General features: G+C 59.8%; 2 protein-coding genes across 13 annotated transcripts in view; one reads left to right on the top strand and one right to left on the bottom strand.

The window, feature by feature from the left end:
- PIEZO1 (piezo type mechanosensitive ion channel component 1) overlaps nucleotides 1-6,343 on the top strand; it is a 70,310-nt gene extending 63,967 nt beyond the window's left edge. For 4 of the 8 annotated variants that reach the window (XM_032284673.1, XM_032284674.1, XM_032284672.1 and 1 more), the window contains 12 exons: nucleotides 58-246; nucleotides 350-665; nucleotides 1,053-1,185; nucleotides 1,270-1,417; nucleotides 1,520-1,734; nucleotides 1,821-1,979; nucleotides 2,088-2,235; nucleotides 4,534-4,926; nucleotides 5,007-5,377; nucleotides 5,450-5,529; nucleotides 5,603-5,789; nucleotides 5,867-6,343. In XM_032284673.1, the coding sequence (XP_032140564.1) occupies nucleotides 58-246; nucleotides 350-665; nucleotides 1,053-1,185; nucleotides 1,270-1,417; nucleotides 1,520-1,734; nucleotides 1,821-1,979; nucleotides 2,088-2,235; nucleotides 4,534-4,926; nucleotides 5,007-5,377; nucleotides 5,450-5,529; nucleotides 5,603-5,789; nucleotides 5,867-6,116 (2,589 nt within the window). In that variant the 3' untranslated portion in view covers nucleotides 6,117-6,343. The remainder of the gene's footprint in view (nucleotides 1-57; nucleotides 247-349; nucleotides 666-1,052; nucleotides 1,186-1,269; nucleotides 1,418-1,519; nucleotides 1,735-1,820; nucleotides 1,980-2,087; nucleotides 2,236-4,533; nucleotides 4,927-5,006; nucleotides 5,378-5,449; nucleotides 5,530-5,602; nucleotides 5,790-5,866) is intronic. The other 4 variants (XM_032284678.1, XM_032284677.1, XM_032284676.1 and 1 more) reach the window with 3 other exon arrangements.
- On the bottom strand, nucleotides 6,314-15,331 carry CTU2 (cytosolic thiouridylase subunit 2). 5 transcript variants are annotated; one of them, XM_032284680.1, is made up of 16 exons: nucleotides 15,185-15,331; nucleotides 14,600-14,674; nucleotides 10,951-11,029; nucleotides 10,686-10,745; nucleotides 9,349-9,409; nucleotides 8,713-8,822; nucleotides 8,331-8,626; nucleotides 8,117-8,252; nucleotides 7,795-7,926; nucleotides 7,371-7,462; nucleotides 7,164-7,267; nucleotides 7,009-7,078; nucleotides 6,889-6,969; nucleotides 6,709-6,775; nucleotides 6,569-6,627; nucleotides 6,314-6,492 (listed from the first exon to the last, which is right to left on the bottom strand). In XM_032284680.1, the coding sequence occupies exons 1-16, from the start codon at nucleotides 15,250-15,252 to the stop codon at nucleotides 6,423-6,425; spliced, it is 1,560 nt and encodes a 519-aa protein (XP_032140571.1). In that variant the 5' UTR covers nucleotides 15,253-15,331; the 3' UTR covers nucleotides 6,314-6,422. The 5 variants fall into 5 exon arrangements, 2 of the variants coding, with proteins under 2 accessions (XP_032140571.1, XP_032140570.1); XR_004270663.1 differs by having other exon boundaries at nucleotides 6,709-6,789; nucleotides 6,889-7,078; XR_004270664.1 differs by having other exon boundaries at nucleotides 6,709-6,784; nucleotides 6,926-7,078; nucleotides 15,185-15,330.
- Between the last annotated feature and the right edge of the window lie 5 nt (nucleotides 15,332-15,336).

Raw genomic sequence — 15,336 nt, 5'->3', positions numbered from 1 at the left:
TCCCCACCCCTGCAGGTCGCCACACCCTCCCTGTATGCTGAATCCCCGCCCCTGCAGGTTGCCGTGGTCGTCAAGTACCTGTTCCAGTTTGGCTTCTTCCCCTGGAACAGCCATGCGGTGCTGCGGCGCTACGAGAACAAGCCCTACTTCCCGCCGCGCATCCTGGGCCTGGAGAAGACCGACGGCTACATCAAGTACGACCTGGTGCAGCTCATGGCCCTCTTCTTCCACCGCTCCCAGCTGTTGGTGAGTGTGAGCCGTGGCACTGAGGGGTTGGGTGGGCCCACGGGGCACCTGCACTCTCCACCTGGGAGCCAAGGCCTCCTCACCACACCCTCCCGCCCCGCAGTGCTACGGCCTCTGGGACCACGAGGACTCACCATCCCAGGAGCCAGACAGGAGCAGCAGGAAGGAGCAGGGGGCTGAGGAGGGGTCAGATGTCCTGCTGGGACCCCAGGCCCAGGCAGGCACAGGGCTCCAGGAGGAGCCAGGGGTGCCCGGGGCCACTACCGAGGACCATGTTCAGATGGAAGAGAGGGTCGGAGCTACGGACGGGACCCCAGAATCCCAAGTGGAGCTCAGACCCCGAGACACGAGACGCATCAGTCTACGCTTTAGGAGGAGGCACAAGGAGAGCCCAGCACGGAAAGGACCAGCAGCCGTCGGTATAACTGCCCTGACTCCTGGCTTCCTGCCTACCCCATTCTGCCCATGGGGCTGCCACAGGGAGGGTCTTTCTCGAATAAGACGGCCAAGCCCAGTGCAGGGCCCACCTGGATACCAAGAAGGTGCTTCTGAGCCACAGCTCCTGGCTCTGCCCCCAGGGATGCCCCCCGACCCCGTGCAGGGCTACTGTGAGCCTGGGCTGGCCCCTCAAGTCTGCCCCAGAGGACACAGCCCCAGCTGTCCCCTTGCCAGTGACACTGGGAGGTTCCGTGCTCAGTCTGCTGGTCTCTCACATGGGGAGAATGCCAGCCTCTTAGGGTGGTCACAAGCCATGAGCCAGACCCAGTCTCCATGGGGCGCAGACAGAAGTCAGCTTTTCCCTACAGAAGCTGAGGACAGGGAGAAAGAAGAAGGGGAAGAAGAGAAAGAGGCCCCCACAGGGAGAAAGCAGCAGCCAAGCCGCTCCAGACAAAGAGTGCAGGCAGCCGGGCGGCGGCTGCAGGGCTTCTGCCTGTCCCTGTGAGTGAGGACAGCCGGGGGCAGCTGTGCAGTGGGGGTGGGGAGGCAGGCATTGGCACCCAGTCTGAGCTCCCCCTTCCGCAGGGCCCAGAGCATGTACCGGCCGCTGCGGCGCTTCTTCCACGACATTCTGCACACCAAGTACCGCGCAGCCACCGACGTCTACGCCCTCATGTTCCTGGCTGATGTCGTCGACTTCATCATCATCATTTTTGGCTTCTGGGCCTTTGGGGTGAGCCAGACCTGGGATCCCCCAGTGGATGCAGAGCCCAGCAGCACCCACCCACGTCCCCCGGGGCCTGGCTCCCCCTGACATGTGCTCTCCCGGCCACAGAAACACTCAGCGGCCACAGACATCACGTCCTCCCTGTCGGATGACCAGGTCCCTGAGGCCTTTCTGGTCATGCTGTTGATCCAGTTCAGTACCATGGTGGTCGACCGCGCCCTCTACCTGCGCAAGACTGTGCTGGGCAAGCTGGCCTTCCAGGTGGTGCTGGTGCTGGCCATCCACCTGTGGATGTTCTTCATCCTGCCCGCCGTCACCGAGAGGTGGGCCCACGTGCCGGGGAGGAGTGTGCAGTCTCCGGGGGGGCTCCACTTCCGATGGGGTCTTTGACCTGGCCATCCCACCCCAGGATGTTCAGCCAGAACGCGGTGGCGCAGCTGTGGTACTTCGTGAAATGCATCTACTTTGCCCTGTCCGCCTACCAGATCCGCTGCGGCTACCCCACCCGCATCCTTGGCAACTTCCTCACCAAGAAATACAATCACCTCAACCTCTTCCTTTTCCAGGGGTGAGTGAGGGTCCCGCCAGGGGGTGGGGGTCGTGAGAAGCGAGATCCTGCCCTGTCACGGCCCGGGCAGGAGGAATCCCACCTGAAGGGATCCCTGGCTATGGGCAGGTTCCGGCTGGTGCCATTCCTGGTGGAGCTTCGGGCAGTGATGGACTGGGTGTGGACAGACACCACGCTGTCCCTGTCCAACTGGATGTGCGTGGAGGACATCTACGCCAACATCTTCATCATCAAGTGCAGCCGAGAGACAGAAAAGGTGCCTGGGCCAGGGTGGGGCCTGAACAAGGGGCCAGGGCTGTGCCGTCTCCCCGGGGCAGAGGCACTGCTGCCATGAGAACCAGGGGTGCTGGTAGTCCTCCCAGGGCTCGCAGGCACTGGGGAGGGACACGAGGCAAGCCCCCAACTAGCTGATCCTGAGGCCAGTGATCTTGGCAGTTGCAAGTGGGTGCCGGGGGCAGAAGTGGGCAGACTTGGCCCTGTTCCAGGTAGGCTGGCAGTAGAGGAGCCCCTGAGCTGGGCCTGGTGCAGGGGGACCAGTCGGATAGTTACCTGAGTTCTTGTTTAATGGCTTTATTTGGAGAAAATTCATGCATCCGCCCATTCAGCCATTTAAAATGTACAATTCAGGGGTTTTTCGTATATTCACAGTTGAGGATCTGCCACTAACATCAACTTTAGAATATTTTCACCACTTTAAAAAGAAACCCAGGGCCAGACACAGTGGCTCACACCTGTAATCCCAGCACTTTAAGAGATGGAGGAGGGAGGACTGCTCAAGGCCAGGAGTTCAAGACCTGCCTGGACAACGCAGAAAGACCCACCTCAGCAACTGTAAAACTAAAATCAGCTGGCTCCTGTGCTCATGCCTGTGGTCCCAGCACTCTGGGAGGCTGGAGGAGGACAAGTTGAGGCCAAGAGTTTAAGACCAACCTGGACAACACAGCCAGACCTCCCTACACAAACATTAGCTGGGTGTGATGGTGCACACTGCTGCCAGGTGCTCTGGAGGCTCAGGTAGGAGGGCTGAGGCCCTGCATTAAGCCTGATCACATGACTGCACTCCAGCTTGGACAACAGTGTGAGACCCTGTCTCTAAAACAGTAAACAGCAAACCAAGTGCCCATTGGCTGTCGCTCCGTTCCCCTCCCCGGACCCTGGGAACCCCTAGTCTACTTCCTGTTTCTATGTGGCTCTGCCTGTTGTTGTGGATATTGCATGAAAGCAGGACCCGCTAGCCTTTGTCTTTATGTGACCGGCTCTCCTCACTCGGCAGTGTTTGAGGTTCACCCCCATGGCAGCACGGCCTTCCCTTTCATGGGCAAATGACATTCCGGGGTACGGATGCACGTGTTCATCTGTGGATGGACTGACTGAGGGGCTGTTTCCCATGATGCTGCCGGGCACCACGGCATACACATGTGCGCCCGTGCCCTAGTACATGGGCTGCACGCCAGGGCTGGAGTGCTGTCTGGTGGTGTCTTACGTCGTGAGCAGCCGCTGCTTTGCACGGCCGCTCCACCATCTTAGGCTCCCCCAGCAACACAGGGGCCCAGTTTGTCCACATCCTCGGCAGCCTGCTGTTATGTGGTTTTTGTTGCGGCCTTTCCTGCTGAGCCTTCTGCAGTCCCCTGTTGACTGCTCGACTGTGTGTGTCTGTCTTCCTTGGGGAAATGTCTATTCAAGTCCTTTCTCTGCATTTTAGCTGGGATTTGAGACAGGATCTCACTGTCGCCCAGGCTGAGGTGCAATGGCATCATCTTGGCCCACTGCAGTCTTTGCCTCCCAGGTCCAACCGATTGTCCCACCTCAGCCTCCCAAGTAGCTGGGACTACAGGTGTGCAGTACCACACCTGGCTAATTTTTGCATTTTTGGCCCAGTTGATCTTGAATTCCTGACCTCAAGTGATCCGCCCGCCTTGGCGTCCCAAAGTGCTGGGATTACAGGCCTGAGCCACTGTGCCCAACAGCTGGGTTTTTTATTGGAGTTCTTTTTCTGTAGATACACTGGCTAGAAACGATTGAGTTGTAAGAATTCTGTGTTCTCTGGTTGCTGGGCCTTTATGTGACTTGCAGTTTCCCCAATTCTGTGCACTGTCTCAATTTCCGGATGGCGTCTGGCAGCACAGAAGTGCTCATTTTGTAATATCTAGTTTATTTTCCTTTGTCAAATCCAAGTTCATGAAGATTTGCCCCGTTTTCTTCTAAAAGTTCTAGAGTTTTAGTTGTCCTTGGAGTTAGATTTTGGCTCTTGGTGTGAGGCAGGAGTTCCGTTCCAGTCTCCTGCCTGGGCGGGGCCAGCGCCATGTGCTAGAGAAAGCCTGTCCATTCCCCGAGTGGGCACAGCTCCCTCGTCTAAGACCAGTGGCCCCTGAACATGAGGTTTCCAGCTGGATCCTCAGTCCCAGGCCACGGGTCTGTGGCTGCCTGCCACTGCTACCGCTGTGCCACGCCAAAGTCAGGCTGGGCTTTTGTGGGCTGCTGCTGAGCTGGAGCCTGTGGTCTGATCTGCAGGAAGGGCGGAACTGAGTGGATGCCCTGTGTCATTCCCCTCCAGAAATACCCACAGCCCAAAGGGCAGAAGAAGAAGAAGATCGTCAAGTACGGCATGGGTGGCCTCATCATCCTCTTCCTCATCGCCATCATCTGGTTCCCCCTGCTCTTCATGTCGCTGGTACGCTCGGTGGTGGGCGTGGTGAACCAGCCCGTCGATGTCACCGTCACCCTCAAGCTGGGCGGCTATGAGGTGAGCCTGCGCTGGCCCGTCTGTCCATTCCCATGCCCCGGGGGTTGTGGCCAAGGCAGTGCCACCCCTCGCTGCCCCTGTTCGCTCATCTTCACGGCCCTGTGCCTCCAGCCACTGTTCACCATGAGCGCCCAGCAGCCGTCCATCATCCCCTTCACGCCCCAGGCCTATGAGGAACTGTCGCGGCAGTTTGACCCCCACCCGGTAAGTGGCCTCTGCCCTGTGACAGCCTGGTGGGGTGGGGGGAAAAGGCTGCAGTCACTGAGGGTGTCACCTGCACCCAGCTGGCCATGCAGTTCATCAGCCAGTACAGCCCCGAGGACATCGTCACGGCGCAGATTGAGGGCAGTTCTGGGGCACTGTGGCGTATCAGCCCGCCAAGCCGCGCCCAGATGAAGCGGGAGCTGTACAACGGCACAGCTGACATCACCCTGCGCTTCACCTGGAACTTCCAGAGGTGTGGCCCGGGATGGAGGCAGGGCCTGCGGGGCTGGCCCCACGGCCCTGGGTCACGCTATGTTCCCACCCACAGGGACCTGGCTAAGGGAGGCACCGTGGAATACGCCAATGAGAAACACATGCTGGCCCTGGCCCCCAATAGCACGGAGCGGCGCCAGCTGGCCAGCCTCCTGGAGGGCACCTCGGACCAGTCTGTGTGAGTTACGGCCCAGGGTGGTTGCTGGGCAGAGAGGAGGGCCAGGCCTGACCTGTTCCCACCTCCCTGCAGGGTCATCCCCAACCTCTTCCCCAAGTACATCCGTGCCCCCAACGGACCTGAAGCCAACCCTGTGAAGCAGCTGCAGCCCAGTGAGTGGGGGCACAAGGCTGGGGGAGGATTGTGGGGGGGGCGCCGCCCAACTGTCTCCCGGCTCCACCCCAGATGAGGAGGCCGACTACCTCAGCGTGCGTATCCAGCTGCGGAGGGAGCGGGGGCCGGGGGCCACTGGCTTCCTTGAGTGGTGGGTCATTGAGCTGGAGGACTGCCAGGCCGACTGCAACCTGCTGCCCATGGTCATCTTCAGCGACAAGGTCAGCCCACCGAGCCTCGGCTTCCTGGCTGGCTACGGGTGAGTGTATGGCTGGGGGCGCCCTGCAGCTCTGGAGGGCTCCGGGCAGCCCCAGGACTCACCAGCTCCCCCCGCAGGATCATGGGGCTGTACGTGTCCATTGTGCTGGTCATCGGCAAGTTCGTGCGCGGCTTCTTCAGTGAGATCTCCCACTCCATCATGTTCGAGGAGCTGCCATGCGTGGACCGCATCCTCAAGCTCTGCCAGGACATCTTCCTGGTGCGTGAGACCCGGGAGCTGGAGCTGGAGGAGGAGCTGTACGCCAAGCTCATCTTCCTCTACCGCTCCCCGGAGACCATGATCAAGTGGACTCGTGAGAAGGAGTAGGAGCTGCTGCCGGCCAGCACGGCCCCACAGCGGGTGGCACTCCGAGGGCCGGGGGAGCTGCTGCCCCGTCCATGGCTGCCAGCTGTGACACATCCTCCCGGCCTGCCTGAGCCCTGATGCTGCTGTCAAAGAAGGACACTGCGTCCCCATGGCCTGCGTGGCACTGCTGTCCCCCACGCATACGGTAGAGTTTTTTTAATTAAAAAGGTTTTATTTATACAAATGGACACTGAGGGGCCGACCCCATCCTTGCCTTCTAGCCGCAGTGTGGTGGACCCTGCACCTGCTGTCCCAGAGAGCATGTCCTCAGCTCTGGCCCACCTCATCGTCACTGTCCTCAATCAGACAGTCCCGGAGCTCTGCCAACACCCAGGCCCTAGAGAGAGAACTGTAGTGGGTACCGGCCCCTAGGCACCTGCCCCCCCAGGCCACAGCAGGATGGGCCCCAGTACCTCTGGGTGCGGAGCTGGGCCTCGGCCAGGATGTACTGTGGCAGGGGCTCCAGCGAGGGCTGCAACAGAGGCCGGGCTTGGAGAGGGGGTGCAGGAAGGCTGTCCCCTCCCCGAGCCCAGGCTGGCGGGCACCAACTCACCAAGTCCTTCATGTTCACACGGCAGCCATAGCACAGCTGCTCCACAATGCAGGCTTGGGGGTCCTCCCTGCAGGAGCAGAGCTGGATGTGTGCCCACCTTGGCACCTCAGCACCAGTGGGTGAGGGCACATCCCCCTCCCCCCAGACAGCTGCCCAGGGGTGGTAGGGACAAGGACTCACCTCCTGGAGGCCCCTTGGCAACAGCCCTGGGCCCGGGGCCCCCCCGGGAAACAGCAGGGCCCCTGGGGTGTCCTGGTCTCAATCAGGGCAATGGGCGACTCCTGGGGAGTCCCGGTGTCAGTCAGGGAGGTGGGCAACTGGATCTGGGAGGGATGTGAGGAGGTCTGAACCCCAAAAGCCGTGGCACTGTCTGCAAGCAGAGAGGGGCTGAGGGGACCCTGGTCCTGAGCCCCCATGCCCACTCCCCCATCACCCCAAGAGCAGGATGCACAGACCAGCGGCGTCAACGTCCAGGGCGCACATGCACAGCAGACAGCGAGGGCTGTGGTCGCCGGTGGCAGGGCCGTCCCGGGGGGCCTTCACCAGCTTCTCACTTGTCCTGTGGCCAGGGTGGGAGGAACAGGTGAAACGCACGGGGTGCACCTCCCCTGTAAGCCCTGGCCTGAGCATGGGCAGTGCGCCCAGCACACACCTGCACACACCTGTACACAGTGCTGACGGTGGAGGGAAACTGGGTCTGCAGCCGGAGAATGAAGGCCTCCATCAGCCGGTGGATGCTGGCCTTTTCAGGGGCCTAGGGAACAATCAGATTCAGGGCTAAGGGAGAGCCCAGGGCCAGCACCAGGCTGGGGCAGACTCATGAAGGCAGGTGCTGTGAGTTCCACACTGCCGGCCCCCATGGCTCTGGCCTCGCCACGACAGCTCAAGGAAGCCAGAGGACCAGCTTCAGCAGTGTACCTGTGGGGCTCCTGTCACCCCACGCCCTCGGGGACAGGGCAGACTCAGAGGACCCTGGGGACGTGGCACTGCTGGGGGACACGGCAGGGGTCACTGAAGGTGTGCCGGTGACCTCTGAGCCTGTGAGAAAGGCCGCCCAGCCCACACAGCCCGCCTTGGTGAACCCACCTTGGTATCGACGGCTGGCGTGAAGACAGAAGGGACGGAGAACAGCCGGTTGTAGAAGGCGACCTCCTTCAGGGTGTGCTCCCGCATGGGTCTCACCACCACCACGTCCCCGTGCCGCTCATCGGAGAAGCCCTGGGGAGGTGGGGGCTGTAGAGTCAAGGTCAAGGCCTACATATCCCCGCTCTTCCCCACATGGTGTGAAGGGCACAGACCCCACCTCCATCCGAGACGCCACAGGACTGATACGAGAGTCCTCCCATATGAAGATGGCCGAGGGGAGCGGGTGGGGACGGGCCTCCTGGGCACTCAGGCCCCTGCCTACCGTGTCCCAAGCCAGGAAGGCCCCTCTACCCAGCGCCAGGTTGGTCATGAGCTTGATGGCCAGGCGGGTGCAGCTGTCCCCAGTCATGACCTTGGAGTAGCCGTGAGCGCGGGCCACGTGCAGGATCAGGTGGGCCCTGCAGCACATGGACTCTCAGAGCCGGGCGGGCTGGCCGGGGAAGGGGCTCGGGGGCCTGGGAACTGCGGGGCCTTACCGCAGGGTCTGCAGAAGCTCCTCCTTGGCTGTCAGTGTCCTCACTGAGCAGAACAGGTGGGAAAGAGCCTCAGTCTGGGCAGCAGCAGGTGGTCTCAGCAGACTCGGGGGGTTCTGCGGGAGCTGGGCACGGGGCTGGGGCAGCTGTTCCTCCCCATGAGCCGGGCCAGGCCCACCCCCTGCCCCCAGCACATGCTGCTGCCGGAGGAAGCTGTCCACGGCCGCCTTGTAGGCCTCCTCGGGAGCCGCTGGCTCCTGGGAAGAGCACCGCAGCACCGACGGCGACAGGCTGAACACCTTCCGGGAGACAGGAGAGAGCAGTGAGGCTCGGGACAGGCCCAGAGGCTGCCTCTGGGACCCCTTCCCAGGGCCAGCCCTCCCACCTCCTCTAAGGCCACCACGTGCCACGGGAACCCAATTGCTTGCAGGATGGGCTTCACTTCAGCCAGGGTCTTCGCTCTCTCCTCCGGGCTCCGGCCACAGGCTGCTCCCTCTGAAAAACCCAGGCGGAGTCACGGCTCACAGAAGAGCCAAGCAGGGTGTGGGGCCACCTCCCCCCGGGAAATCCTTCCAGGCCTCGCTCTGCAGGGCCGTGCTTCCTGGAGGAGCTGTGGGATATCTGCCGTTTTCCTTTGCGGAAGGGGATTCTCCCTGGGGCTAACCTCAGTGCTACAGTGAACGCCCCAGGAGTTCATCCCACAGGAGCAAGGCTCTGGGAGGCGGCCCCTGGGTCCCCCTCACCACGCGAACTTCACACGCCCTTCTCTGTCCCCAGAGCCCGTGATGGGGGCTGGGCAGCCTGCTCCTGCTCCCCACCCCCAACTTTCGGAGGATGTTCTCAGGTTCCAGGAACACTGGCGCCTCCTAACGACGGACACATCCTCTGCCTCCTTCAGGGGAATGTCCCCACCAGGGCCTGAGTGCAGGGGCGGCAGCAGCTCCGCATGCCCTACCAGAGGAGGGTCGGCAGGGCACACCCCAAGTGGCCAGGGAGTCAGAGAGGCAACAGCCACACATACCATCAACAAAGATGACCCCTGGCACAAAACGCAGCCTCTTGGCAGAATCTTGGCTTAGGCCCTGGAGGGAGAAGCATCAGGGAGTCAGTCCCAGCCGCAAGCCACAGGACACTTCAGCTCAGAACATCTTTCATCTGGGTTTAACGCCCTCCTGGAAGGTAAAGTGACCTTCCCCTGCCAGTGCTTTTAGTGGACAAAGCCATTCAGACTTGGGGGCCAGGCAGGCCCAGTAGGCAATGCTGCATGCCCGACGTGTTTTCCACAGAAGCCTGGGGGTCTTCACCCCCTGGTAAAATGCACTGGTCCTGGATGCCTCAACAACGCCCCAGGAGAGGAGGCTGGGGCTATGGGGCCACTGTGACTGCACCTCACACACTTCTGGCCACTCAGAAAGAGCCTGCTAGAGGCTGGGGCACCACTGGGCACAGGAAGGGCAGCACCAGAGTGACACAGAGGGCTGAGCCAGTTACCTCACACCACCCTCCTGGCGGGTTCGGGGGACCTCAGAGAACAGAAAACTTCAGCAGTGCCGTGCAGCGTGCCCATCCTGAGACCAACATCACACCCATCACCCAGGCAGAGCCAACCCTCCCCTCTCAACCACCCACCCCCCAGAAACAGCCTCCTCCAGACTGCACCCCTCACTGGGAGTGCGGAGAAACCAGGCACATCCCGCTCCTGTGCCCTCCTGAGAAGCCCTACCTGCCAAGGACTTCCTGAGCTGGCCTTGAACACGACGGGGCACAGCCCCCCACCCTCAGCCAAGCCCCTGCCTCCGCCTCCCCGCCACGTGCCATGCCCTCCACCTCAAACACCGCTCCCTTTGCTTCTCCTGACAGTCCCCTCTCCCGCTTCCTGATCCTCACTCAGGTCACACGTGGCCAAGCCGAGATGCCACTTTCCACTGCCTGTGCCCTCCACCTCAAACACTGCTCCCTTTGCTTCTCCTGATAGTCCCCTCCCCCGCTTCCCGATCCTCCCTCGGGTCACACGTGGCCGAGCCGAGACGCCACCTTCCACTGCCTGTGCCCTCCACCTCAAACGCTGCTCCCTTTGCTTCTCCTGACAGTCCCCTCTCCCGCTTCCCGATCCTCCCTCGGGTCACACGTGGCCGAGCCGAGACGCCACCCTCCACTGCCTGCGTTTCTGTGCAGGCTGAGTAAAGGGACACAAGTGGGACGCACACAGGCGCTCTGCACAGATTTCTGATCGGTGCACCTGCTGGAAACACATCTGAGAACCCTGCTGGTGTCCAGGCCAGGGGCCGGGCTGCTCTCTAGCCCCAGCCCCCCAGCCTCAGCCCAGCAGCCGGGGCCAAGTGGGTGGTGAACACGCACCTCAAGGACCTGCCAGACCATGGAGCTGGACGAAGGCCCCCCAGACCACGCCAAGAGCACCTGGGAGAGAATAAACAGCACTCAGGGAGCCGCACCTCCAACACAAGCAGACACCCCACCTCGTGGACGTCCAGGACATCGAGGCAGCCCTCAAATCCCAGGGCGGAGCTGGCGGCTGCAGCAGGCCAGACCACCCGTGGGAGGGAGAAGCAGGGGACTCGAGGGACTAGGCTGCTCAGTCAGACCCCCAAGACCCAGATGCTACCTTCTCGCCTGGGAAGATGAGCCGGTTCTTGCCCAGCATGGCTCTGAACTTGTGGATGTAGAAGGCCTTGAAACAGCCCCTGCAACACAGACCGGAGATGATGGAGCCGCTCGGCCCCCGAACGGTGGGCAGCATCCTGAGCCACTGCGGCTGCCGGCCTCCTTCACCGACTGCCATCTTTAAAAGCAGCATCTTTGCATCCAGGCTCTGACCAGAGACTGGTGAAAGGGGAGAGGGTAGGGGCCCCTACGGCGGTGGCTTCCCCAGGGTGAGCATGAGGCTCCCTGACGCTTCCCACAACCCCAGCAGGTATGAATGGCACTGCATGCAATAAACGAGGGGCCGGAGCCCAGGCATCCCTGCCCCACAGGCACTCAGAAGGGCCCAGCTGGCAGAGTGGACAGACTTAGGCATGAACAGGGCAAGGCCAACCCAGAGCCCATAAGAAAAGACCCACCACACAGGGACGGTACCTCTCTGGGGCGCAGTGGAGAAACTCAGCAGGCGCACAGCGAGGGCCCAGCATCCTCGCTGGGTTGAATGGGCCAGAAATGGCTAAGAGGCTCACTCACAGAGCGCCTGCACGTCTCCAGCCCCACAGAACCACAACTTCCAGGGCTGGGAACTGCATTTTTTTTTTTTTTTTTTTGTTTTGTTTTTTTTTTTTGAGACAAAGTTTCACTCTCATTGCCCAGGCCAAAGTGCAATGGCGCAATCTTAGCTCACCGTGCCTCCTGGAATCAAGCAATTCTCCTGCATCACCTCTCGAGTAGCCGGGATTACAGGCCTGTGCCACCACCCCCAGCTAACACGGTATTTTTAGTAGAGACAGGGTTTCTCCATGTTGGTCAGGCTGGTCTCAAACTCCCGACCTCAGGCGATCTGCCCGCCTCGGCCTCCTAAAGTGCTGGGATTACAGGTGTGAGCCACCATGCCCAGCAGGGAACTGCATTTTTAAGAGACAGGGTCTCGATCTGTCACCAGGCTGGAGTGCAGTGGCAGTGATAACTCCTGGGCTCCTGTGATCCTTCTCCCTTGGCCACCCAGGTAGACAGGACTACAGGTCACGGGCACGTGCCACCATACCTGGCTAATATTTGTATTTTTTGTAGAGAGAAGGTCTCACTATATTGTCCAAACTGGTCTCAAACTCCTGGCCCCTAGTGATCCTCCTGCCTGGGCCTCCCAAAGTGCTGAGATTACAGGCGTGAGCCACCGTGCCCAGCTGTAATCTTCATTCCTAGTAAATGTTCCAGCCACCTGACTCTGGTTCAGATTCTTGGCCCTAGCTATATGTTGGAACCACACAAACCAATTGAGTCAAAATGTCGAGGCATGAGGCCTAGGAATCTGCCTTTTAAAGCTCTCCTGCAATCCCCCAGGACGTAGCTTTGGGCGTGGGGAGCATCACACAAGGAGAACAGGTGCTGGGCTTCACCTCCTCGCTGTGGGCCAGGAGGACCTGTGTGCCCCACACCAGCAGCTGGGATTCAAGCGTGGTGGGTCTGCGTGGACATGCCGTGTCTGGGCTCCTGAAACCTCACTGTCCCCTCTGTGTCAGGCAAGGCCAGGGTTCCCCTGCATGCTGATCTGAATCATCACTGGGGAGCCCAGCTCGACCTAGACTCCTAAGGCCTTCACCTGGAGACCCAGCTCCCCACTCCTCGGCACCAGCGAGCACAGCACAGTAAAACTCTGGCCTCGGCAGGAGCCCTGCTGACCACAGAGGCCTTGCATGGAGCCACCGCAGCCTCTCCTCCATAAATCCTCCCAGCAGCCTAGTGTACACGGCAATTTCAGAAGTTCCTGAGTGGTTAAAGAAGTACTACCTTGGCCGGGCACGGTGGCTCCTGCCTGTAATCCCAGCACTTTGGGAGGCTGAGGCAGGTGGTTCACCTGAGGTCAGGAGTTACAGACCAGCCTGGGCAACACAGTGAAACCCCATGTCTACTAAAAATACAAAAACTTAGCTGGGCCTGATAGCAGGCTCCTTAACTCAAGAGACTGAGGCAAGAGAATCTACTTGAACTTGGGAAGCGAAGGGTGCAGTGAGCTGAGGTCGCACCACTGCACTCTAGCCTGGACAACAAGAGGTAAACTCCCTCTCAAAAAAAAAAAAAAAAAAAAAAAAAAAAAGGGCCTCCCTTCCCCAAAATGAAACTCCCGCTCCACAAACCCCATTCTCCAAATCTAACAGGCTCTCAAAAGATGGTCAAGGATAAGAAAACTGTTGGAGAACAATCTCCTCAGCTCTCCCACCCCAGTGTCTTTTTTTTTTGAAACATTTTAGAAAGCAGAGCCCAGGATTCCTGGAGACCAATTAAAAAGTGTGAGGTTGCCAACCCCAGTGGTTCATGCCTGTAATCCCAGCACTTTGGGAGGCCGAGGCGGGTAGATCAGGAGGTCACAAGTTCGAGACCAGCCTGGCCAATATGGTAAAACCCTATCTCTACTAAAAATATAAAAAATTAGCTGGGAGCAGTGGCGCTCACCTGTTGCCCCAGTTACTTGGGAGGCTGAGGCAGAACCGCTTGAACCCGGGAGGCCAAGGTTGCAGTAAGCCAGGTTCACGCCCCTGCACTTGATCCTGGGTGACAGTGAGACTCCATTTCAAAATAAATGTCATCACTCATTCTACAAACATGTGATGCAAAAAAAGCACGTGTTGGGCGAGTCTGGTGGCTCACGCCTATAATCCCAGCACTTTGGGAGGCCAGGGCAGGCAGATCACTTGAGGGCAGGAGCTCAAAACCAGCATGGCCAACATGATGAAACCCCGTCTCTACTGAAAATACAAAAATTAGCCAGCCATGGTGGTGGGTGCCTGTAACCCCAGCTACTTGGGAGGCTGAGACTGAAGAATCGCTTGAACCTTGCAGAGGCTGCAGTGAGCCAGGATCACGCAACAGCACTCCAGCCTTGAGCAACAGAGAGACTCTGCCAAAAAAAAAAAAAAAAAAAAAAAAAAATTACCTAACACCATTGAGAATTAAAAGTGCTGAAATGAGAGAGGCCTGAGCCTGCCTCCGGGGAGCTATGATTCCCGTGGAAACAATCAAACAATACAATGGTTACCAACCAAGAAAAACATGGCAAGGGCCATAAAAGAGTTACAGATAAAACGGAACATTCTCACACCCTAGCGCCTCTGGGAATTAGCCTCTGCTCCTGTCCAAAGCCTCACCTCCCCCTCAGACCTGGGGAAGGCTGGAGGTCTCCTTCCAAGCCTCTAGCCAGTCCCTGAGGAAACAGGCATCTCACATGAGATAAACTTTCACCCAGAGGATCTGCCAAGTTCCCAAAATGCTCCAATCCGCCCCTAGATGTGTTCCAGCTGCCCCCAAATACCCATTCCTCCTCCACCTAATCCCAATCTAGACACCACGGCCCCACTTCCAACCGTCCTCATCAGCTCCATTAGAAACCTCGCCAGCTGATCTGTGGCTAGCTCATGGTAAATTGCTTGCCAAGCAGAAAACCAACGCTTTCGCCTCCACTTCCACACCAGGGGCACCGGGGACAACATCAGAAGCAGGAAGAAAATAAGTAAGCGATTAAATAAAGAAGAAACAAAGCCTCGGAAGCGGGGACTGTCCTGTCTGCCTAGCGAGGCTATGTCTGCCAGGGTCTCGGCACCTCCAGGCCTCACCTGCAGAAGGCATCTCCGGCTCGTATCACCACCACCGGCTGGGCTTCCCTGCACTTCACACACTTCTGCTCGCGGCTGTGGAGATGTGAGGGAGGGAGAAGGGAGGAACACAGATATTTGGGGAACTCCTGTTCCTGAACCTGAGTTGGGTCAGAGTAAAGCATCTTGTGACACACACAAACTAAGGCTTGTGTTTTGTCCAAACTTAAAAAGGCTCTTAGGGGGATGTTTCGCCTAAAAAACAAGGCTCAGGGCGCACATAAAGACCGCTATTCGATCTCCCAAGGCTGGCACAGGGAGGAAAGACAGCTTCACTGAACCAGTTCCATACGCATAAGGGTGGCACTGTCAGCGGCAGAGACGTCCCCAGTGGCTGCTAGGATGATGAGAGGTGCGAGCCAGTGGAATAAGCCCCCTTCCTAGGTGCTCGTCACTGCTGGACAGTCACTCCCCGAGTGCTGCGGAGGGAGGTCCGCCCTCCACGCGGCGCTCGGAAGTGACGGCAAAGCCCGACCGGGACCCTCGGGGCAGGAGTGCAGCGGGAAGGCGAGGGGCGGCCCCGCGGGTCCGGCCGCCAGTTCTTACCTAGGCCGCGGAGCCGGGGGCGGCTCCCGGGGCGCCGGCTCCCCGTAGTCCTCTCCCACCTGACACATGCCCACGCCGGGTCCCCTCGCAGACTGCGGCAACTGCAGCGCGAGGGCGCGGCCTGATGACGCCAGCGCAGCGCCGTCACGGCC

Source organism: Sapajus apella, unplaced genomic scaffold (assembly GCF_009761245.1).
Source record: "Sapajus apella isolate SASKATOON/1434 unplaced genomic scaffold, GSC_monkey_1.0 scaffold15, whole genome shotgun sequence".
NCBI classification, from domain to species: domain Eukaryota; kingdom Metazoa; phylum Chordata; class Mammalia; order Primates; family Cebidae; genus Sapajus; species Sapajus apella.
The sequence above is the reverse complement of the archived record's forward strand: the minus strand, read 5'-3'. Positions and strand labels throughout refer to the sequence as shown.

What these genes read in the sequence shown, in the direction of transcription:
- CTU2 (XM_032284679.1), bottom strand. Translation starts at nt 15,252, where the DNA reads ATGTGTCAGGTGGGAGAGGACTACGGGGAGCCGGCGCCCCGGGAGCCG. An exon ending in TGGTCTGGCAGGTCCTTGAG is followed by an intron (nt 9,410 to 10,685) that starts GTGCGTGTTCAC and finishes TTCTCCCTCCAG; the next exon opens with GGCCTAAGCCAAGATTCTGC. An exon ending in CGCCAGCCGTCGATACCAAG is followed by an intron (nt 7,463 to 7,794) that starts GTGGGTTCACCA and finishes ATTGTTCCCTAG; the next exon opens with GCCCCTGAAAAGGCCAGCAT.